Genomic DNA, 24,518 nt, shown 5'->3' with positions numbered 1-24,518 from the left:
CCATATCCAAGGCAACGCATGTGGACTGGTCCTATGGTGTTTAGTTATCCATGTGGGGTCAATCTTTGTGGTTAGAGATGCATTAGAGATGCACTTCCCCTTTGGACTCCTCTTCTGCTGAATACAGGCAGATTGTTATTGCAGTTCCATCCACTGAGCTACAATAGTTCAGCTGAGCCTCATGTAAAGACAAAGATGGAGAATTTAAATGAGAACACATGAATGACGTATTAGCCTGGGGTTAATGCAAAAGGACCTTTAAGAATAACAAATCTTGGTTAATTTGTTAACATAAAAATTTAAGTAGAAAAAAGGAAGTTGATGAAAAGTAAAGCTCATTACTATTTTTTAAACTGCAATTCATAACACTGAACAGAGAAATATAATATCTTCCTTTATTAGTATGTAAACCCCTTAATTAACTGTTGCTCACTTTGTCCTTATTTGTTTTCAATAATAACAAGCAAAACTGCAAGTGGCCTAGAAAGGATTTATTTGAATGGATTTAGATGACTGATAGTCCAATTGAGTTCCTTTGCATCAAGCCGTTCAATATCTGATATTTCTATTGTGAAGAGTGCAATCACATCTGCAGTCATCTGTTGCAGAAGCAGCATCAAAGGCATTAAATTTTAAAAAAAGCTGAACTAACTGATAAAGGAGGCTGGCACTAGCCTGGTAAAAACCAGCCCTTTGAACTACACTTTGCTTCATACAGAGGTATTATCAGTTATTGAGAAATGCTTGCCTCCTTGGAATTTCGTCCCAGTACTCCAGCTAATATTACCAATACTAATTATTACAGTTGTCTTGAAATATTGTCATTTGATTATTTGGTGATTTGACTTCTTTTAATTGATTATAATTATGATAAAAGACAAAGATGACAAAGAATTTGTTTAGATAAGTGTTCTTTTTTAATTATCTAACTACAATATAGCACAATGTTGCAGAATAGCAATAAAATTCTCTTTTTTACTTTTTACTACACACTATTGTTTATTAAGACAACTGAGTCTGTGACTGCAATCTGCATGTGACCTAAATAGGAATATTATCTTCCCTTCAATAGTTATGTCATAAAAAGTTATTACAATCAGCCATATTTATATTCTGGGTTTGAGGTATATTTACTTAAGTGTAACATGCGGAATCCAATCAGGACTGCATTACATTTGGGTTTAGAGATTATTTCCACCCTGTTGAGTATTAAATGTGTGAAACTGGTCTCAGAGGATGCTCTCGAGCCTCTTTGTTTCAACTTGAAAATGTTTTATAAATTTCTTTAGTGCTTCTTACATGCTCTGAAAAACGCCTTGACTTGTGAATGTTTAGCTGACCAAGGAAATTTATCTGGCAGTATAGAATAAAAGAAATAGGCCCTCGTATTGTCTTCAGTAATATTTACAATGAATCCACTGGATTTCTTCCTCAGCATTGTGTACTTCTACTAGATCAGGTTGCCACCAAGGTTTTTTTTACTGATATTTTTGTATAGCCTAAAGAGCTAGCATATATTTGAATATAGGTCAGTGTTGAATAAATTAGTTTGGCACATAAGTGTTGCTTTAAAAGCACATGTATTCAAACTTGTCTTTGGACTTTGGTGCAGCCCGTTTTCGGCAGTACCTCAGGTCTAACTAAAGAGCAGTTCATGACACAGCAGTGGTTAGTAGCCCTCCTTTGAGCCATGAAACATTCTAAGCAGAACATTATCAACAGTGAGGCTATAAACAGGAGCACCCTTTAGGCCTTCATCAATTTCTCTGTTTTTGTTTAGTCAAGCCCATGGGCATCTGCGCTCCATCATTTAGTTCCTGTGTTCTAGCTTTGACTTAACGTTTCTGCTCTCCAGTAAGCCACACTGACATATTATTCACAAATGCACAAGTTCCTGTGGAAGCTTTAATGCTTTATCGTTGAGCTGTGAAATAGCATTTATCATACTTACTCTCCTTTAACTGATTTCTGTCTCGCTGAATCCCTAAGTAACTTTAACCACTAAAAATCTTCTTCATCTGGTATTTCTCATGGAGAAAATTAGTTTGTACTTTCTGCCACAGCATATTAAATCCTTGCTGTGAAGAAATAATGACCTGATTGTATTGTTTAAAGTGAAACTGTGTTCTTTTTGGGTGCTTTAGTTTTACTACCAACAGCAAATTGGCTTCTGTTTTGTTTTGTTTGATGTCTTTCTTCTGGTTTTCCTAAAGTTGTATTCACAATTTTTTGTTCTTCTCACATCGCCTTATTCTAAATGAAAGTATAATGAGTTTGTTTGGTGAGAAATTTATTTTGATAAACTAAACGTCCAACTGCAACAGACTTGAAAAAGTTGCTGCAAATCTGTTCTCTGATTTAGAGTTGATGAATTGTCAAATGTCTCTTCATTGGTATCTTCATTGGTCTTATTTCAATCTAGTACATTTTCACAGTAAAAATGTAATCCCTCACTAAATTCAAAGGAATTTTTCAGACATATGCTTAGGTTATCAATCTGTACAAAAGCAGATATTCTGTTTCATCCAACAAGCTCAACATTTTGGTTACAAGCTGTAACGACTGGAGAGGTTTTCGTTTGCCAGCTGGAAAGAAGGATCAGCTGATGGCTCCATCTAGACAAAAAATCCAGAAGAAAGCAGATTCTGAAAACTACATTTCTATACAGATTATTATTTTATGCGTCTGAAAGCTTCTGGTTTAATTCACTCCCAATTAAACCAGAATTGCATTTTAAAGCAAATCTTTAAACACACTGCTTCATTGTATGACATCATGGACAAGTCAAATGAAACGAGCCAAGAACTCAGGAAGTGAATTATGGACCTTCACTAGTCTGGTTCTTTTTTGCATATATTTTTCAGATGCCTGAAGATTAAACATTAATTTATTCAAACAATAAAATTCAAATATGTCAAATAGTCAAACTGTCCTTCACCCTTTAAGCCAGCATGAAATGTCACGTAAAATGCTCTGACATAAATGGCATTGCGCCCTCTTCTGGAGAAAACATAGTACAGCCAAATCCTGCTAATATAAGGAGTGCAGAAAGGAAATACGCATCCTAATAATTTATTATTGATTAAATACAACAGTACATATTTTTAATATTGTTAATAAGCGTTTCCAACCGTTTCGTTTTAATTTACAGTTTTCTGATTGGCTGGTTCCACCCCTTCCTCTTGTCATGACGTCCTTCCTGCTTCACTAGAGGGACACGTGCAAGTTCTAACATCTCTGAGTCGAGGGGGAAGGCTTCAAACTTCACATTTATACTGTCCCGATAGGTGTACAGTTTTGATTTTCTTGTGAAAGGCTTTACCGAATAAGCAGTCAACATGGTAAAGCCTCAGTTTAAGGGGAAGAACTCGATAAACCCTTCTTCATCCAGCTCGAACCCCGGTAAGCTAGACAGTTTGTTTACACCTGTAGCTAACTGCAGCTAATAGCTTTAGCGTGCTCTTCTACTCACTGTATCCTGGATATAAATGCTGCTGGTTACTTCTTAAAGTAAACATTTAATCCAAAATTTCGCTATGATAGTTTAACATTTTACCTCGCAGCCTTTTGGTTGTTTCATTGAAGTAATTTATTCCAAGTTGCAACCTCGCAGTTTCTCCCATTAGATTCACATGCACAGAGCAATAACATAATTTATGCAGATGTATTTGCGGAGAGTTATTTATCAAACCTTCCCCTCAAAAGACCCAAGAATTTACATTAAGATATAGTTTGTTAAGGTTCTTAATTATAAAGTTGGAAAGAATGGATACAAGCAGTTGCGATGTTATTTTTATTGCGATGGCGTTATTTTTATTTTATCTTATGGGTTTTTTTTAATTTATTTAAATATATTACATTTATTGTCTATGCTATTTTTGTATATGTAAAGTTTTAATCTGAATAACAAAACTGTCTTGACCATTGGTTCCCCAGATCGAGCCAAAGGTGCAGGGGGAAACAACATGAGGGACAGAGCCACCATTAAGCGTCTGAATATGTACAGACAAAAACAAAGATGGTAATGAATGACAACATATTCTATGTTTGTAACAGGATTGTTTGTAGCTTTCAGCTTAAATATAAACATAAGTGCTATATTAACACTGATGGGTTGGTTCTATCTACAGTAACAACCGAGGGAAAGTTATCAAACCTTTACAGTACCAGTCTACAGTAGCACCAGGAACAGTGGCCAGAGTTGAACCCAACATCAAATGGTTTAGTGAGTATGTTTTCTTTCTATTGCTGCTAATGACGGAGAGATTATTATTTGTTCTGGCATCGTCTTATTCTGAATATCATTTATTTGTATTTGTGATTGATATTAAACTCAGTATGTATTTGCATGTTACATTTAGAATTGTCTCTCTGTTGATATGATTTTAGTTTTACCAAAAAAATAAATAATTGTTCAAGTAATATTTCAGTCGAGATATACTTGACTAACATTATTAATGCAATGTGTATGGTTACAAGTAAATATGCACCTATATTTTCAGGTATAGATAAGATTTACTTTCTAATGATATAATGATGATAGTGATAATAATTGGGGGGAGAGTTTCTGTCAAATATGTAGTGGTTGCAAAGTTATAGGCAATGTTTTAATTTCTGACAGGAATACATTTTATGTGTTTGGTTGCTTTAGATAAAGTCGTATTTAAATGCCTCCGTAAATGTGATTAATTGCAAAAATATTTGAACCAATTGAGCCTTGACTCATGTTTGGGTCTTATGTGTTTCAGCAAACACTCGAGTGATAAAGCAGTCAGCCCTCCAGAAGTTTCAAGAGGAGATGGGATCAGTACAGAAGGATCCATACCGTGTGGTGATGAGGCAAAGCAAACTGCCCATGTCTCTTTTGCATGACAAAGCCAAACCTCATGTGAGTAAAGTAGCATAGCCATAACACAAAATCCAAATAACACCAAGTTGTTTTAGTTGTTGTAACATTTAGTACAATCTCTTATGAAAAATAGACATCTTTTATAATCCACTAATGATACCTTTAATCATCTTAAGAAGTATTCATACCCCTGGAACTTTTCACATTAGAACCACAATTGCTTTTCACTGGGGTTTTGGGATGAACACAGAGTCACACTTCATTTTCAAAGTGGAAAAAGATGCTCTCTTTTCAATTGTTTTATGTTTTCCAAAAGAGTAATAAGAAAGTGTATCATGTATTCATCAAGGAACACAGATGAAAAATAGGCTTTTGGCATTTAAAGAAATGTTAATGTGCCTTGTCCCTGCCAAATAAATAAATTTAAAAAAAAATTAATCAGCTTACCTGCCATAATATTTCTATCAGCTTTGCACATTACTCTTTACAAAAAACCTCAAGCTTTGATTTAAAACCACTGTAGCTCTGGCTTCATCCTCCACCCCATTCTAATGTCTTTGCAGCCTGTAAAAAGTTTTATTAAGAGCATAGTCCTTTATTAGCTCAATTTGCACATTTAAAACCACGCTAGTTGAGTCAGAGTGCTATAAAACATTCTGAAACAGGTAAAGAAACACTTAGTAAAAATAATACAATGAGAAAAGCAGTGCTAACTTGATTTTAAAACAGCACCAAACTGTCAACAATATTGTGTTATAAACTAACTAACCATGTTATAAATTTCTTTACAATTTTATGATGTGTTTCTTGGGCTTCCACTTTGGAATTATGGACTACTTTGTGTTGACTCTAATGTGATTAAAATGTGAAAATCTTACAAGTGTATAAATGCTGTGTCAAGGTTCTGTATGGATATTTTCTTTCAAATGCTGAGCTTTTCCTGGAAGCTGTTGTGTTTTCCATTTTATATAAATGCCAGTATTTGATTGCTTAGATGAACTCACTTGTTCCAAAAAAAAGTCATGAATTAAAGGGATCTTTCTGATTTCTTTTTAAGGGCCTTTGTTTGGGTTCTTGGCATGAGTATTTTCTGACAACCTCTGTAACCTTATTCTTCTAAAGAAATGTTGCAATAGAGGCATGGCTTTTGTTCAGAATCACTGGAAGATTTGATTAGCACTGGCATGGTCTCAGGGTGTTTTGTTGGCTTTTTGCTACATATTTGGGTGTTCTGTTACTGTATACTTTTGTTCTGTGTTTGTCTTAAAGCCTTGAAGGGCTGTATTGAAAATTTGTTTAAATTCGGGGGGAAAGGGAGAAAATATCTTTCACCAACAGCAAAAACTTTCCTTTATCGTGTCTTATCAGATATCTACTTTTTATTTTACAGCTATATAACCATGCATTTGTTCATTGTACAATACAACTATAAATACACATCCATGCTCTTCGTATAAAGCTTTTGTTATACACAGTAAGTGTTTAAGGACAAATATCATGTATGTATGCACACTACTATGTTTTGAAAAGCAAGGTTGTGAGTCTTAAGTTCCGAACAATCAGTGGTCTTAATGTGTTTTTCTATACTCCTGTAGAACTCTAAGGTGCACATACTAGACACTGAGGGATTTGAGACCACATTTGGACCTAAGGCTCAGAGGAAGCGGCCCAATCTCCTGGTTGGAGATGTGAAGGATCTTGTAGAGAGAGCGGAGGCTTCAGCGTTGAACTACAGTGCCGACAAAGACACGAACTTGGTGACAGAGGACACTGGTGTCCGGTATGATTTTTACTTATTCTAATCACAAAATAGAACTTTTTTAAAGTCTATGTATAATTACATTTAAAGATAGTGACAGGACTTTTGCAACAGGGAGGAAGTACGTGAGGAGATTTTCAAAAAGGGTCAATCGAAGAGGATCTGGGGAGAACTCTACAAGGTAACACTCCTGTATACTTGATTAATGAGTCTCAGTATTAAAATATTGACAAGTATTTTAAAGAAAATAAACTCCCTCCCCCCAAAAAGTGGTTGCTATGTAAATGTCTTTTCACTATCTTGGACATTTCATGTAGCTTTTTGTTTTTTTTCCCTTGCCCAGATACTCTTTTGTCTCCAAGTGCTGAAAAAAAAAAAAGAAACATGTTTAAATGTTCCTTGAAAAGGGAAAAAGCAACAGGTGGAGGCTTTACCTGCTTTAGAACATATTGCCCATTAACCTATAGATTAATCAGGCTGCTATGGATTTAAAAACATAATCTATCCTCTGTCAGGATCATCATAAGCCAGGCATGTCCAAAGTCCGGCCCGGGGGCCAATCATGGCCCGCGGTCAGATTTCATACGGCCCGCAGCTTCAGTCTTATAATGTATTATTTATGGCCCGCCTGCACTGTCAAACAGAATAAATAAATCATAAAACTTGAAACTGTAATTCCTCCTTTCACCAAATGGTGGCAGTACCACTTTAATACTATCAGTCTGCCTTCGTGCAGCGAACCCCTCTCCACTCATTTCTGCCATGGCCACTGCAAAGAAAACAAGTTAACAGTGAGGGCCGCCGCTTTCAAGAGAGATGGGAATTACAATACTTCTTCACTGAAAATCAAGGCAATTGTGCTTGTCTAATTTGTGAGACGGTTTGCCTTGTTTAAGGATTTCAACGTAAAGAGACACTACCAGACTAAACATGCTAACGCATACAACAAGCTAACAGGGAGTGACCGTGCTGAAAAAGTGAAGCAGCTCCAAGCTGCACTGGCATCACAACAGCAATTCTTCACGCAGGCCTGAGTCAAAAGAAAATACCACCAAAGCAAGCTACGAAGTGGCCATGTTAATAGCTAAACATGGCAAACCTTTTTACTAAAGATACTTTTATCAAAGACTGTGTTATGAAAATGGTGGAGAACATTTGCCCTGAGAAGAAGCAAGAATTTGCGAATGTAACAGTGTGGCACGGAGAGTTGAGGACATAAAACTGAGTGTTTTGAACGATAACATCTGTCACTATCAACAGTGAAGAGCCAAAAGAACATTTATGCACCTGGATTTATGGCACTTATTTTTATTAAACTCTTGAGTAAGATTTGGTTATTACTGTTGATGTTATGAACCTGTAGATGTGACACAAACTATTACTTTCTCAAAGATATTGTAAATGACAAGAGCAAAATTACCTTGTTTTAAGATTTAATAATAACAGACAACTTTGCATTACTTATAACTCCTGTTTAAAATGTTCTTGAGGCAAAGATATTTTTAAACTCATGTAAATTTAAGGTATTTCATACAGTTTGTTCAATGTTATCTGACTCTCCAGATATGAAAGAATTGCAGAATTTGTGTTTTTAGAGTTGTTCTCATCTGCCTGAGTGGCTTATATTTGGTTTTTTTGTCATTTGAAAGATAAAGATAATTGTGACAATGAAAATAGTTTTATAACAGAGTGTATTTGCATGAAACTTTTGTAGTTAAAAAATGTCCGAACAAACTATTGGCCCCCAGGCATCTTCACTTGATCAAATCTGGCCCTCTTTGCAAAAAGTTTGGACACCCCTGTCATAAGCCATCTAATATAAACCTCAGGGTTTTTATCCTCATAGTCTGAGGTCTTTAAAACGGGATGTCAAGCTGTTTGTGTTTCAGTCAGTGATCTAGAGTTAATTGGATTCATTCTGGATTCGTGTTTTAAAGGTGATCGACTCGTCTGATGTCATAATCCAAGTGCTGGACGCCCGTGATCCGATGGGAACCCGCTCCAAAAGCATTGAGACATATCTGAAGAAAGAGAAACCTTGGAAACATCTCATCTTTGTATTAAACAAGTGTGATCTTATCCCTACCTGGGTCACGGTGAGATGTTTAGAGCATTTTCACTTTGTTTTCTGGGTTGCTTTAACTGCTATAGTCTTTAGTAATTTGTCTTCTTGACTGCCTTTTTCCCACAAATCAGAAACGATGGGTTGCCGTTCTGTCCCAAGAGTATCCAACTCTAGCTTTCCATGCCAGCCTGACCAACTCATTTGGTAAAGGTTCTCTCATCCAGCTCCTCAGGCAGTTTGGGAAGGTAAGCTAATGCTTCCAAATGGAAATCTACTTGACTTTTTTTTTGATGCATAAAGCTCAAATAAAAGTGTAAAATGAAGCTAAAATCTGCATTTAGTTCAACAACTGGTCTGAATAATCTAGTCACGGCAATACAACAAGATAACAATTATTTAAACTTAATATATCATTAAGTTTAAGAATAATAATCTTGATTGTTAAAATCCAGATTCAAAAGATACTTTATTAAAAGTTTGTCTTTTAAAACATCAATTATTTCAGATGCCTTCAGGTTTTTAAGATGACTGTTCAACAAGGGAGGGCTTTATAGGAGCAAGCATTGCCTCAGACAGGGTGTTTTGTTGCAGTAGTTGTATCCAAATGCCCAGTCTTGAATACTGGGCATTCAGATACAAGTACATCTGATAACTACATGTACTCTCAAATACAACTTTTGTTGTTATTTGAGTGGTATACTAACAGAGTTTGGAGGTTTACTGCAAATTTCTCATTTAAGATCAATTCTTCAAATTCAGTTTTGTCATTCTTGATTTTTTTATACGTTTGATCTTATGAGATTGTCACATTAGGTTAACTTTGAATAAGGATACCATCATTTCAAAATGTGTTTACAAAAAATAAGAATGTCATATAAAATCTTAGTGTTTATTCCAAATAGAAAAGCAGCAGTTATTCCTGTTGCTATGAATATAATATAACATATATATTATTATACATCTTACATTGTTTACCGGTAACATTTGTTCCCTATTGCAATTTGAATGCATTGACAGTTAAAAACACTTAAATAAATACCTCATGAGTCATCTGAAGTATTTATAAAAACTTGGAAAGCAGTTTAGTACACTTCAGAAAACCTTTTCTTTTAGTTTAAATCACCTTATCAATAACTCCTCATTCGTCTGGCTTTTTACCTGCCCTCGCCTCGGCTCTGCTTCCAACATGTTTGATAGATGAAGTGGAATGCTTTAAATTATGAGCTGTTTTCCCGTCCAAAGATTTTAGTTCCAGAGAGCTGACCTTTTATAAACATTTTCAAGCCCATGTTTTTTATGGACATTTTGTATTTGAGCTAAGCCTGCTTTGTTTATATTGGAATCAAAATGAAGAAAATTGTTTACTAACTTGAACTCGCATTTAAGTCGGTATAAAGCAGTGTTGAAACGCCTCTGTATGATATTGCGAGTTTTGTTGTGTTTTCCTTCATGTGCAGCTCCACACAGACAAGAAACAGATAAGCGTGGGTTTCATTGGCTACCCAAACGTGGGAAAGAGTTCAGTTATCAACACTCTGCGCTCAAAGAAGGTCTGCAACGTGGCACCCCTCGCTGGAGAAACAAAGGTAGAGTCGACATTTGATCGCGCATGTTTCATCAGTGTTTCTTCTTACTCATCAAAGTTAGCATTCAACCCATACCTCCCACAGGTGTGGCAGTACATCACACTAATGAGGCGCATCTTCCTCATCGACTGCCCCGGTGTCGTTTACCCATCAGAGGACAGCGAGTCTGATATAGTCCTAAAGGGAGTGGTAAGTGATTTTTTTTTTTTTTTCTGTAGTTCTGTGAGAAAATGAATTTGTCTGTGTTCTGAGTAATGCTGAAAATTAAACAATAAAAAAAAATCTTACACACAAATGACAGATTTATTTAGAATAGTCCAGTGTACACAAGATTCCTATGAAGTCTAGAAAATTTAAATGTAATTAATTTTGGTTACAGACAGAGTCCACAAGTGGATTCATATTCACAAAAAAACAAAAAAAATCTATGTTCTCAAAATATGTTGAACTATTTTTTTCATTATGCTGCAGTAAAAAACTGAAATGAGCTTCAAATGTATTAAAGCCGAACACCGTTTTATCAGTTGGAACTTTTAAAGATATTCTAAGTATGATGTCTGAAAACCTGCACATGCTTCATCTCAAATATTTAATGTCAGTTTTAGCCTACGCCTTTGTCTCAATATTGTTTTTATTGTTTTATAACCTCAACAATGTTCCTAAGGTTTGTTTACTAAAATAGTGTGATGCTGGATCTTCTTGTGTGTTCTTCCCTCCCTGCCAGGTTGTTATTGTAAATATAAATTTGTTATTAATAATTCAGCAGGTTAAATAAATCAATAAATGTAATTGGCAGTCTCAGTAAGATGATTAACTTAACTTTGAGACTTCCAGAAATATTTTTAAAGTACAACACGTCCCATGACATAATGATCCATAAAAGCTGGGACGGATAAAACAGAACAACCTTTCTGTGTTCTGTTCAGCTTTGGTGTTTACTTGTGGAAGTGTTGCTCTCTCAAATAAAATGAATCACAGACATAGATCACAAAAAGTCTCCTTTTGAATAGCTTTTAAAGGTATCTGCTTTTTTTTTACTTTAATGTGAACACATTTCTCACTGAAAAAAAACCTTTATTCTTTTTTATGATGTACTTTCACAGCAAACGGTGTTGTTGGTAACTCTTTTTGTTGTTGTGTTTACTGATCCCAAAACAGACAATTTCCATCTTGTCTGTTCACAGTCAGGGAGAGTGAAGGTGGAAATTTTCTGTCTGTTGTTTAGTTTTTTTTTCTCTGCACCTCTGCTTTTATTTTTTAAAATGGAGCAATCCAGATCACAAATATCTGGGGAAAAATCTCTTTATTACATAGAGTAATGAGGACCCATCCTCAGCAGTGTGTTTCAAGATTGGTAAAATATGTATTGATAATTAAACCCAGAAAATATTTTTGCAGGAAAAAACAAACACCTGTCTCAATTTTCTTTGAAAGGAAAATATTTGCAGTTTGCAGTGGAGTCACTATAACTTAAAGGTTGCACCTTCATATTTTACATTTCTTCTTTTCCTCTTCCTTGGTAAGGTTCAAGTGGAGAAGATCAAAAACCCAGAAGAGCACATCGGTGCGGTACTGGAACGAGCCAAACCCGAGTACATCCAGAAGACTTACCGAATCCCAACATGGAGTTCTGCTGATGACTTCCTTGAGAAGCTGGCATTCCGTACTGGGAAGCTTCTAAAGGTTTGACTCTTCATCTGTTATAAGATTTAAACACAGGGTTTGTAAAGTGCCTAAAACCCTTGAAAATGCTTAAAACTTAAAATTTAACAAGAACATTTTTAAATTTTTTTTAAATGGCTTTTTTGTATATTGTGTTTAAGAAATTAATTTACCTTAACACAATTTGCTTGGATTGTTTCAATGTAATGAATATTTATTATTCTTAACAGTTCAGCGACTTATTAATCATCTTATATTTTATACCGTATATTAAAGTTATTGATATTGGTGGATTTTGTGTTAAATGTGTCTGGCGTATTGCGTGTGTGAGAAAGAGACATTGAAAAACATACAGTTTTTCTATGTTTTAATTTACTTTGCTGTAGAATGTAGAATACTACCACCAAAAAATATTTTTTTTATTTACGTGTGGTAAATAGTATCTTTAAACTGCCTGAAAAGTGCTTGAATTTAAAAAGTGTATGAACCCTTCAAGCATATTTTATTCTCTCTACATTATTCAATAAAGATCACCTTTGCACATTAAAAGAGCTGTCAAGTTTTGGTATTTGAACTATAAACACTTTTTTTCTTATCTGTATTTTACAGGGAGGTGAGCCCGATCTCAGTACGGTCTCCAAAATGGTTTTAAATGACTGGCAGAGGGGACGGATCCCCTTCTTTGTGAAGCCTCCTGGACCAGAGGGAGATCCAGAAGTAAGAGTTTGCAAAGTCTTTTCCTTCTCCTTCACCAGCCTGTTTTTTTTACGTAAATTACTGGGACTTCTGTAGGATGAAAAACCATTGCCCCTGGAAGGTCCACCGGCTGCAGAGCAGAACGTTCAGGAGGAACAGGCGGATAATCTGGACGGCGCGTCCGGAGAACGAGTTGTAGAACACACAGTCGACAATAGTCAAGTTCCATCATTAAACACAATTTGTCAAGTGCCATCGTTACACATCAAAATGTTTCAATGATTATGTTTCAAAAGCACAATTGGAAATATACCAAAAGGCAGACATGTGACTAAAATGCCAGTAGAACAAAAATAAGTGGTTTCTTTATGCATTGATGTTGATGTGTGAGGCTTCTAAGTGGATGGATAAGACTAGGATACAATCATTTTTCATTAGATAGTATCTCTACAAAACATCATACAGTATTAGTTAATGTTCCATTAGAAAAGCATAACTCCATTGATCAAACCATATAGGAAGCAGTGCCGACTATTTCCAAGCTCCTGCAATGCGCAGACGTGTAGATCACACATGCTAACTAGTCGTGCAATTTAAATATTTTTGCTCCGTTTAAAGTGCTCCTGCATTTTTTACCATCTTCAGCCCTTCCAGCTGATCCTTTCCAGATGTGCATTGTGTGCGAGCTGAGAGAGGAAGTAGCAATTACCTTTCTCTGCTAGAAAATAAAAAGCCAAGTGAATTACATTTCATTTCATTTCATTGTTTTCCTGAAATACTATGAGAAGAACAGTTAACTTGTTTTCAAAGAAATAAAAAAAACAGGAGGACGTATCCCTGCAGCAACTGACTAACCACAGTCTGTGCAGCCAGCATAATCACTGTCATGAACAATACTTACATGCCCTTTTTTGATCGTTTACAGAAAACGTCTGGGCTTACTGCTGCATTCTTGAAAACATTCTATTTCAGCAGGCTCCCAATCAAATGAATAGTAGGAAAGTCAACCTAAAATTGGGATAGGGAAAACTCGTGGCTACAGGAAAATAGTCTTAAACTTTTCTGCATGAGGATTTGTTTTTAAAATTCCTTTCACTGAAAAATGTTTTGTTGTTACACAAACAGCACATACAATGGAGTGCCCAAAATGTACTCCCTTTTTTGTCTATTGTTGTAAGGTATAACCCTGCTCCGACATCATGAAGAGGAATAGATGAGTACAGGAATGGACACAGGGAAGGTTCAAAATACTTCCAGGTATAAACTTCTCTGGCCTAGATAAAGCCCAATACAAGTACAGGCCATTTAGTAATGATCACATCAAACTTATTATTGACCTTTGCTGCAAGTTTTAACATAACTCAATGTTAAACAGCCAAAAGATTCTGCTGCACTTGTTTGTGTCTCTTTGTGTGTCCATTTTCAGTTAAAATTTTAGATTATTTTCCAGATTTTTAAAAATCTCTGGTTTCAGACATTTGCTCAACATTCATATAATTAAGTATTTATTTAAAAGGTAATAAAATAGTTATCAAGTAGACAAAACGATTATGAGTGTGGTGCTTTTCATCTTAGATGTGAGATTAACTACTGTCCATATAAGTCTTTCTTTTTTTTTGATGTTCAGTGTATTACCACGAAGGGGAAACGTTTCAAAACAGCATCCAGAATTGAGAGAGTGGAAAGAGTGGTCAAAGAAATCTCACATCTATCGACAGCAAACTCAGTGGTGCACAAAGGATGGAATGTTTTTGAAAGCAGCTGAGGCATGAAAGAGACCATAAATAGGCCATCAGGCACAGGATTTGCAAAAAGGTTGAGCGCAACAGACACGGTGAGGGGAAAGGCAGTTCAAGCTGAGTTGGGACCTTACGCTTGATGTCAAAACTGCGGCTTCTGACAAAAATGTTAAAAGCTAAGCCAGTTCATTTAAAATTAGTAGACTTAAATGAGCTTGTCAAAGCTGTAACAGTACTCTAAAATGCATTAAGGGTAATATGGGTTTACAGATATGGAAGATGGATGCATTCACTGAGTTCTCTATTAGATGCACCTTTCTATTACAAAGTTGGATTACCTTTTCCCATCACAGCTCCATCAGTTCGTAATGGCATCGATTCAACAAAAGATCGTCAACATTCTGCAGATATTTCGGTCCATATTATCATGATAGTTGTGAACTATCTTGATCCATCATTTCCCAACAACACTTTCCTGGAGCTAAAATGGTGACTGGGAAAGCCATAAAAGGAGTTCTTTGTTATGCTCAAGGAATCAGGAAGAGGTGATTTCAGCATTAGAACCGATTATACTGCTTCAAGGGAGCATCAGGAGATGAATACATCATGCTCATAAAACAGGAAAATGGTGATCAACAAGGTCTGTTTTGTGGGCTGTAAATTTTAAATGATGCTCAATTTGTACCAAGTTACAAAATGATTCACAACCACATGAGTGGCAGCTGGTGTGAACTTCTACTGCGGTAGCCCATCCACTGGAAGGATTCTGACATGTGTTTAGGGATGGCATTAGTTATAACTTAGCTATTTTTTTCTTTCTATCATCTGAGATAAGCTTATCCATTCTCCTCTGACCTCTGAAATCAACAAGTTATTTTTATCCAGCTGACTGCTTTTCATGTGATCCCTTCCCTTTTTTGAACTTTTTTCTGTAAACCAACAACTATGTTTTTCTTTTGACCAGACAGAGGGAGCAGTATAGTAAGTGATGTATAAAATCACCAGATATATTACATTCTATTGCATAACTTCAATAAACAACAGATTTTCAGGGTCACCAAAGCGCCATAAAAAACATAAGACGTTATTGACAAGTCAACAGATTTTTTTCAGGAGGTATGCCGGACAACTGTGGAGTCTACTAAATTAGCATTAGCTGTAACTGTGGGGTCTGGTCAGATCAAAATAGGATTGAGAATAAATATTCTGGAGTAATGAGCATAAGGTGTGAAAAAGCACCTCGGGCTCACACTAGGATTTGTTTTTTCTTCCAAATGCCCTTTAAACTTTGTTAGAGTGCTTGGCATCATGAACTATTTAAAATCTTAAGAAATTTTAAATGTTGTCAAGGAAAGTCACAGTACTAATAGAAAGTCTTCTATTAGTAAGAGGGTGTTGTACAAAGAATTGCCAGCAAAGGTGTAAACACATGTGACACTGGTGATTTTCAAAAAGAAAAAAAAGATTTTGGAAATTGGTTTTTCATTCAGTTGTAAGTATTAACCAATCTGTCATTGCAGAGATTATGCCATGAGACCATCTCACATCTTTTGGCCTTGTTCTAACAATTTGAACAAACATATCACACATTTTGTGATGAGGTGGGGCAGTAATTTACAGATCCTCTTGGCCTCAATGCCAAATTTGCACCCAGTGGTGAATTGTTCCAGTCTCTTTCGGTCAGGTCAAATGGAAACCATTCAAGAGGAAATACAAGGCACACAAAGAATTGGCGTTCAAGGTATTCTTGGAAAATCTGACATTCTCAAGCATGTCCAGGTCAATGTCATGGAAACATATTTTTTAAACATCCTCCCAATAAACCAAACCAACAGATGCTCAGTCAGGTAGGTAATGAACATGAATCTTTAAAGAGTAAAACCTAATTTGCACAATTCAGTGGACCCAGGGAGTAGAATCAAACACAAAGACAAACATGGAGGTGGAAAAAAGGAGGGCCTGAAAAGAATGAGGACTACATGGGAACTAATAATCCCCTCACAATGGTCTATCCATGTGGGTTCCGATTTGCACCACAGAATCTCTCTAATATCTTGGACATTCCTTGAGACACAGGTTTAGTTCCTCCTGGAGACAGAAGCAGGTTGGCTGTTTCTCCTACGACCCTTGTCAAAGCCAGTATTTCAGATCTCATATAGCACATGGCAGGGGGCTGACAGACTAACAGCTTTTAATGTCTAGGCAACTTTGAAATTTCAGGGATTTCCACTAAAAGGAGTAATTAAGATGTAAATAATATTAAAGGATTATTCACTCTTGAGGTTCTTCTCTGGGAAGACAACCTTTCCAATCCACTGAGCCGTATGAATTTTCTAGCCCCATGTCAGAAGAAAGTCTGATGATTTTGTGTGTTTGATAACCATTCCTTTAATGTAAGTAAAATAAAAAACACAATAATACTCTCCAAAACCACTTTGAATGTATCCTATTACATCTGTACAGTTACATAGACCTTGCAGTTATCATTTTTATTTATGAAAATAAGGACAAAGTCCTATGATGTGGTGTTACATTACACAGTTATGACCATTTCAGGGATTTTACAAGCAGTAGAGGTTACATGCAATTTGACTGAGAGCAGACTCCATTCCTTGATCGGTCCATGATTGGCAGTGATGAGTTTAATCTTAACTTGTGTCAAGTTTTGAAGTGATTTCGGACCACATCTCTTTTATGAATGGATTTGCAATAAAGAAACGAGAAACAGTCAGCACTTTGTCAGATTGAAACAATTAGTTTGACATGTTTTGCATTTTATTCTTTGACATTTTAATTTAAACAAAATGTATGTGCGGATACTGCTTTAAATCTTTTGACTGATTCTAGCCTGGCCATTGACTTCCTGTGCCATTTTGCTTGAAAAAAAGAATCTCACTTACAGTATAATCTGGGTTTTCTCCACTTAACTTGGATTGTCAAGAAAGAGAGGTTTAATATTTTTGAAAAAAAATGTCACTTTGAGTGTTTAGTTAAGATTTGATATTTTGTTTTGCTTTCCATCTGTACTCCAATCTTATTATAAAATAAAGATTTCCTACTGGTGTGGTTATGTCCTGTAAATCATGGTGCAGAAAGGAAAGATGGGTTTTTGATAAATGACTGAAAGAGCAACTCAAGTTTATGATCGAGGTTGTACATATTTAAATCATAGAGGACAACTCCCTGTTCATAAAAAGGTGAAGAACAGGTCTCAGATCTCACTAAAATAAACAAGTGTTAGAGCTATAAATGACACTTTTTTTTTTATCTTGCGCAGTCCCCATAAATAAAATGCTAGTAATGTGGAGTGTAAACTTAACTCTAATGCTCATTCAGGCAGATTGCTCCTTTAAAGGTAATCCTTGAATCAAAGGGACACTTCCATAGACAAATGTAGCAACTACTGCGGACAAAGATTATTAAAGATCTGAGCTGGTGGGAGACAGACATTAATGTCTTTTTCCATTGGAATCTCAAGAGGGTATTAGGAAATAAGTTCCAGCAATGTGCTGTAAAACAAACATAGCTTCATTTTGCCAAGGTGTCACGGTTGGAAGAAATGGAAAAAGGAACAAACAAAATGATTAGGTCTGAACAATCTTACCTTGATAGAGTTTAGGTACACTGACTTTTTCCTTGATACAAGTGATTAACCATTAAAGTTTAGTAAATTTGAAACTACTCTTTTATTTCTTTTGATTAGAAACTACTGTGGGAAGATTTTATGCAAACTATTAAGTCTTTTAGCTAGACTGGAGAATACAACTCAGATGTAACATATTGTGATCCAGGGAGAAAAAACAGTAGTGGATGTAGAAAAAAAAATGCATAAAGCATAACATGTCCAGTATACGAATAGACTGAGTATTGAGCTCAGTATGATAAAGCACATTTCCATCATGTATTGGTATGCACTGAGATGTTTTCTCTTGTTCCAAGAGCCCTGAAAAATTGTCTTTTGACATTGGGACCCAGCCACTCTGTTTTACCACAAATGTCTCTTTTGTAAGCATCTGGTTTTGTACAGAAGAGGGGTACTGTATCTCCCAAGCCACACCACTGGCTCATAGACAGAAATTCAAATCAAATATTTTACTTATTATTGCCATAACCCTCTTTGATTTGCAGAATTTCCCAAATTGTGACATTTGAACAGCTAAAGCATTTACTTGAATTTGCCGTAGCCAGTGATCTCAAGAGACTTTGGAAATGCAATGAATCTTTCTGCAAAATGACTAACCATTGTTTTGTTGCTTGGGGTATAAACAGTAAGGCTTCAAAACAGCAATGATGAAAAACATTGTGTTTCTGGAACAGTTCTTAACAAAGATAGAACAGTCATGGTAAAAAAAACAACTAAACCCTATTTTATTTCTAGTGTAAGTACACCAAGATATACTATTAGTATTCCTTTAATTATACAAGAAAACCTCTTGAGACTTATATACAAGAGAGACTTTTGTAAATACATCAACAAAAATAAGATACAGACAACAATACAATCCACCAAACACTCAAAACAATACCATACATTGTCAATGGAAGTGCCCACAGATGTGTTAAAACAATCAGATTTGTAGCAGCTTTTAAAATGATATAGGTGCATGTTACCCTGCAACCTCGGATGGCTGAGGGTAATGTAGATGGTGATCTTCCCTCAACGTGGGTAGGGTTATAAAGGAACTCAGAGGTACAGGAACAGTGGATGACATCTTCAGACTAATGTTTTTCTGGGGAGTAATGGAGAGTTTCAAGTTGAATTGGAGCAGGGAGTGGAGACTTGCTAGAAACAAAAAACCTTTGGAATCTAATGGAGTGAGGATTCAGCAGATAGACTGGATAAGATCTGAGGGAACAAAGAAGACATAAGTCAAAGGAAACATGGAGATGTAATGTTTGGCTTGATTCTAGAAAAAGTTGTCCATATGGCACTGAGAGGTCATCACAAAGCTCCTTATGAACCCTGGTAGGGAATAAGGATAATGTTCTCAAGTGCCAGAGCAAGCAGCTGCCTTGGGCACGCGGACCTGTCGCTGGAGGCAGAGATAAAAAATGGCCAGTCACACTCCACACCATGATAACATTGACATTATTTTTCCAAAAATGATTAAGCCAGAAAGAAAAAGCCTTTTATGAAAACCTAACCATATCTTATAATTCAACTGGTTTTAGAAACTTCATGTTTGCTGTGACCAACATGACTTTATCAGTCGCAAAGTTATAGAGGACCTATGACCTGCCAGCCCTTTTATCATCGCTTTGGTTTTTAGGGGTTTGTGGGAATTTATTTAAGATCAACTCTCTTGAGGTCTTTAACGGGGCTCTTGCAACAACCTGGTTCTTTAACTTATATGTTAGTGACTCCGTTGAAGATTTGTTCAGGGAGGGGCCCTGATTTCAACTGTTTGACAGATGACCTTATGTTTTTGCCTCTAGGATTTTATACACAATGACTGGAAGAGCTTCATGTCATGTGGCTGCAGGTTGTCTGTGCTGAATGTGATATGTTTAGTTTTTACCAAGAGTGTGAAGTACGAACAGACATCTTCACTTTTGAAAATAGTTCTGGTAGACTTACAGTTCAATAAACTACAGCTTTGCAAACCTAAATGCTGCCACATTGTTTTTATGGAAGAGACTTTCATTAAACCATTGTTTCAAACAAACTATATTTGGACAGTTAAACACTGAACATGCTGACCAATCGCTGTAAAATCTAAGATGAAGCTTTAAAAAACATAGGCTTTAAAAAAATCTGAACACAGAATTATTTTTATTGACTATGCAAAGAATTAGACTCCAGGAGAGACTGGCAACTATTTAATAATGGTTAACTTTGTAAATAATGTTTCCTGCTGTTGAATGATGGCATTTAAATTGTCTTGGAAAAGTCTTACAAATTCTTCATAAATTGAACAGGACAGCAACTGTTTGTTAAGGCTATTACCAACATTTTGTTAACACATACCTTTAAACCCAATGGCTGAAACACACATTTCTAAGTTGGTCATTCCTGCTGATCCTCAAGTAGAGTTTTTATTAAGAGTCCCTGATGATGGAGAACAGCAAGAGAGTATTTAATTGAGTCCCACACAACTTTTACATTTTGGCTTTATTTTTTGTTTAATAAATAACAACAGAGTATTTTGTTCACTTGAGGTTAAATTTAAATCATATTGGAACCATGTTAAGATCAGCTCATTAGTAGACTGGTAAAAATCAACCATTTACCCTAAGCTATTTGCTTCATACAGAGGGTTTGGGCTCTTGGCTGTTGAGAAACAATTGCTTTCTGGACTGTGTTGAGGTTTTAGATTTTACCCTAACATTCGCCCATGACGTATGTAAGGCACCAGTTCAACGCTGAGAAGCTTACCGGATATTGCCTGTGCTGTAAACAACCATCCTCCACTGCGAAGAGAGAAGTGCCAATCTGAACGAGGTGGCTGTTTATGTTAATTCAATATTTGGAACATGGGCTGAACAGCTTTGTTCACTTTCTTTGCTGCCATTGATAAAGCTACAGGCAGACTACAATTCTAAAACAGCACAGAAAATAAACCTCATCATTCACAACTTCTTCTTCTGTTTGCTGATTTACCCAGTAAAAATCTTCCGGACACAATCCATGTCAAGCGAAGAAAGCCCTGACTGTGGTGTAAGTGAGATTTTTTCTTTTTCTAGAGAGGAATTGCACAGGAAGGCAATGGCCAGGCTAGCTACTTTGATGTCCTGATACACAAAACTCAAGACTTGTAAAAAGAGTTTACTTGCATTTTGCCCTGAATGTTAATGCTCTAAATTAATGACAGAATTTTTAAATAATATATATGGAACCAAACATTTACACTGTCTATTTGCCAGTTTACAACAATTGGATTCATTTACTTTAGCAGTTACTGCTATTAAAGTGGAGCTTGAGTGAAAATGCCAAATATCTGTCACTTACTGTGACCTAAGAACTGCTTTGTATGGATTTCAGTATTTGGTAAAAATGACGACAGCCATTGCTGTCATTGCAAACACTCAAAATACTTTCCATTGCAAATTACATTTATCCATTCATGCTCTCAAATCTTCACACATACTGTTGACACTGATGCACAATACAGTGTCTTGCCCAAGGACTCTTTGCCATACAGCATACAATGGAGGAGATTGAACCAAATTTGCAAGCTTCCAATTGTGACTACTTTCTCCTGTCACCAATTTTAAAAAAATTATTTTTAATTCTATGGACAATGATTATACACAGTGAATTTGCTGACTGTTTATGGGTGAAACGACTACTTTACCCAGCTTTCAGGGCGGTCTTAGAGGACCTACCAGGATGTTAAGACAAAAGAGTCCAATTGTTAAACTGTGGCAATCCACCCAATTTATCACTTGTCTTCTGGGGCTATGGTAGAGTAAAGCTAACTATTAGTGAGGCCAAGCTTTCAGTGTTTTGTCATATGATTTGTTTTTGAACCAAAGCCTCCTCTACTTTCTTAGCTCCTCATCTACTTATATTGAAATATCTCACTAAAAGCCTAGAGAAATCAGACTGATAGTGAAGGAAGTTCTTCAGTAATGCAGCCACTTTTCTCACGAAGTTCAGGATGGGAATGAGAGGAGCAGTGCTTCCACTCTTTTTTTCCCAGAGTAGTTCTTACTTTTACAGGCCAAGTCCACTACCAAGAGGAGTTCCAGGTGGTCTCCAGGCTGCCTTTGATCCCCCACAAACCAGGGTCCCTTGAACACATCAGTCAATGTAATCACTTGTGTTTCAGAGTGCTCAGGGGAAACAGTAGTGCTCCATTTCCCTTTCATAGCATGACCTCAACAGTGGCAGCCACAGTCTTGAGGTGACACAGACCTCTGTCCAAATAGGCTTCTCTGTTGTCCCTATCTAATTGACAGAACAGCAGATAAAACAAAAGAGACAAGCGGCTTCAGTGAGCCACATGAAAAACTAGAGAGGGATGGTGCTGCTCACCTCCAGTGAACACTATTTCAATTGAAGTAAGGAAAATTTTGGCAGAGAAACATTGGCACACAGCCTAACCAAAACTTGCCATGCAACATTTATTTTTAGCTGAACCTTTAGGTTTACATTGTTGGCAACAAACAGCTTTGTTAAGCCAAGGGCCATGTATGCATGGATGTACCCATCTGTGTTGATTTCATCCTCTGCAGTGAGAGGAATTTTGATTAGTCAATCAACACAGACACTCTTAACCCCCCAAGAAGGTGAAAGGTGTGTTGTAGCAAATATATGCTGACTTGAACAACAATTCAAAACCACAGTCAATGTCACAAATTAATAAGCCATCAAATCAGAGTCTATTTATGCATCTTAATGAGACATACTACAGATAAGCAGAATGCATCATGATTGAGAATGTAACAGCAGTATATTATGCAGAAATGGCACAAGATTAAGTTTTACATTTGGAACAATTACACTTGATAAATTCAATTATCAAGCATTAGTACTTATTTACTATTGCTTGTAGTAAACAAGTACTGACATCACAGCACTCTCTGTGCTTTATTTTAATCTTTTCATGCACACCATATTTTTTGCGTCTTATTTCTTTCTGCATAGTGTGCTCTGTAAAACAGAAACAGTAGCAGGGGGGACTGTAAAGCTAGTGTCTTCCTACAGACATCTGTTTGACTAAGATTAACCCTATGCTTTGTTTTAAGATGCTATTATTCTCCTCAGATGACACATTGACTTTTGAAAAGAATTAACAGACTTGCTAAAAGAACAACAGGTATGATCTTAGGTTTGAGAAATTACAATTAACATATAGGTACATTATTTTAAGATAAACATCAACTAATCAGCACATGATATTCTGATCTCCCCAACTATAATGGAACATCCCACCTTAAAAATAGTCAATTCCTCTTTGAACGGTTTTAAAATCATAGAAATATTGAATTCAGGTATATTTTAATGTTGCAACTGTGACACTAGAAGATTTCTGATTAACACCTGGCTTATTGTTCCATTGAACACTATGTAATTACTACTTGGATTCCTGACCTTTAAGTGCAATTCCATTCTATGTCCATATTTAGCTTTGATGTCCCTTTCCCAGTCACATTTACTGGAAACAATGAGATATAAACCTGCCCCTGAGTGAACCATGTGTAATGTTTTTCCATTGTAGCAGCTTTTAACATCTTTCTAATAAAATTTCTTCAAACAGTTGTTACTTAGACTTTTAATTACTATGCGCCAGTGAAAATTTCCATCTGTTTAAAAGAGATGCAAACCTTATAAGTGAAAAAAAAAAACGACTATGCGAGAGTATTTTTGTAATTCTTTAAGGAAGAGAATCTAATTTTTCCATGGACCTCATCAAGTGGCTAGCTTCACCTGAAGGTCTGGCACAGAGATTACTTTTTTTATTTTATTCACAGCAGAGATGAGTTAGAGTTAAACATAAACTTTGATATACTTTTGTCCTGTAATAATTGTTGTTTTTCAGAGCTTCCTGAGGACATCAATAAACAGTAAGTAGGTCGGTCTCTCCTTTAGCTTTTTACAAAAAGTGACAAGGAAGCCAGATTGACTGAGAATGCCTGCTCAGAACAGTGAGAGATCCATTTTCACCTTATTGCAGCTTATCTCTACCAAAAACGTTGGTTTACATGCCACAGATTAGCACTCATAAACACCATTCATTAGAGCACTCCTCCCTCAGGTCACTGCCAACAGATTATGCATGATTAATGTGGTGTGAAACTTGTGGCCATGACAAGCTGTGAACAAAACAAGTGAACGATTTAGGGTTGGTAAAAATAAACAGAGGATATTACGCATTAGTGAAGCATATTTTGTTAAAAAGCAACAAATTTCATCATTTCATCTCTGGCTCGGTTTTTCTAACAATGTCATTTATCTGTTCTGCCTTGGCTCTCTCTTATATTATTATTATTTTCTTTGCCATGTAAATGTTCTAAAACTGGCAAAAGCATATCTGTGTCTAAATGAAGTGTGGATGTTTTGTGATGACAAGATCCCCCTTATAAAGAGTGCTTTGGCTTTAGGAGTCAAAGCTTTGGCATTAAGCTGTTTATATTTAAAAATGTCATTTCTCTGTGTGTTTAGGTTTTATACAAAACTAATATTTAGAAAGTTTCACTGCTTTTAAAAACGGTAGGA

At 36.0% G+C, this 24,518-nt stretch overlaps 1 protein-coding gene across 1 annotated transcript; it reads left to right on the top strand.

Annotated features, from left to right (window-relative positions):
- The first annotated feature begins 3,253 nt into the window (after positions 1 to 3,253).
- Positions 3,254 to 13,801, top strand: LOC116716375 (nucleolar GTP-binding protein 2-like). The gene is made up of 14 exons (XM_032557240.1): positions 3,254 to 3,402; positions 3,937 to 4,021; positions 4,131 to 4,225; positions 4,749 to 4,888; positions 6,445 to 6,629; positions 6,723 to 6,789; positions 8,546 to 8,704; positions 8,805 to 8,918; positions 10,131 to 10,259; positions 10,344 to 10,448; positions 11,784 to 11,942; positions 12,531 to 12,638; positions 12,714 to 12,839; positions 13,796 to 13,801. The coding sequence occupies exons 1-14, from the start codon at positions 3,339 to 3,341 to the stop codon at positions 13,799 to 13,801; spliced, it is 1,542 nt and encodes a 513-aa protein (XP_032413131.1). The 5' UTR covers positions 3,254 to 3,338.
- Positions 13,802 to 24,518: the final 10,717 nt, after the last annotated feature.

Source organism: Xiphophorus hellerii, chromosome 3, assembly GCF_003331165.1.
Source record: "Xiphophorus hellerii strain 12219 chromosome 3, Xiphophorus_hellerii-4.1, whole genome shotgun sequence".
NCBI lineage: Eukaryota > Metazoa > Chordata > Actinopteri > Cyprinodontiformes > Poeciliidae > Xiphophorus > Xiphophorus hellerii.
The sequence above is the reverse complement of the archived record's forward strand: the minus strand, read 5'-3'. Positions and strand labels throughout refer to the sequence as shown.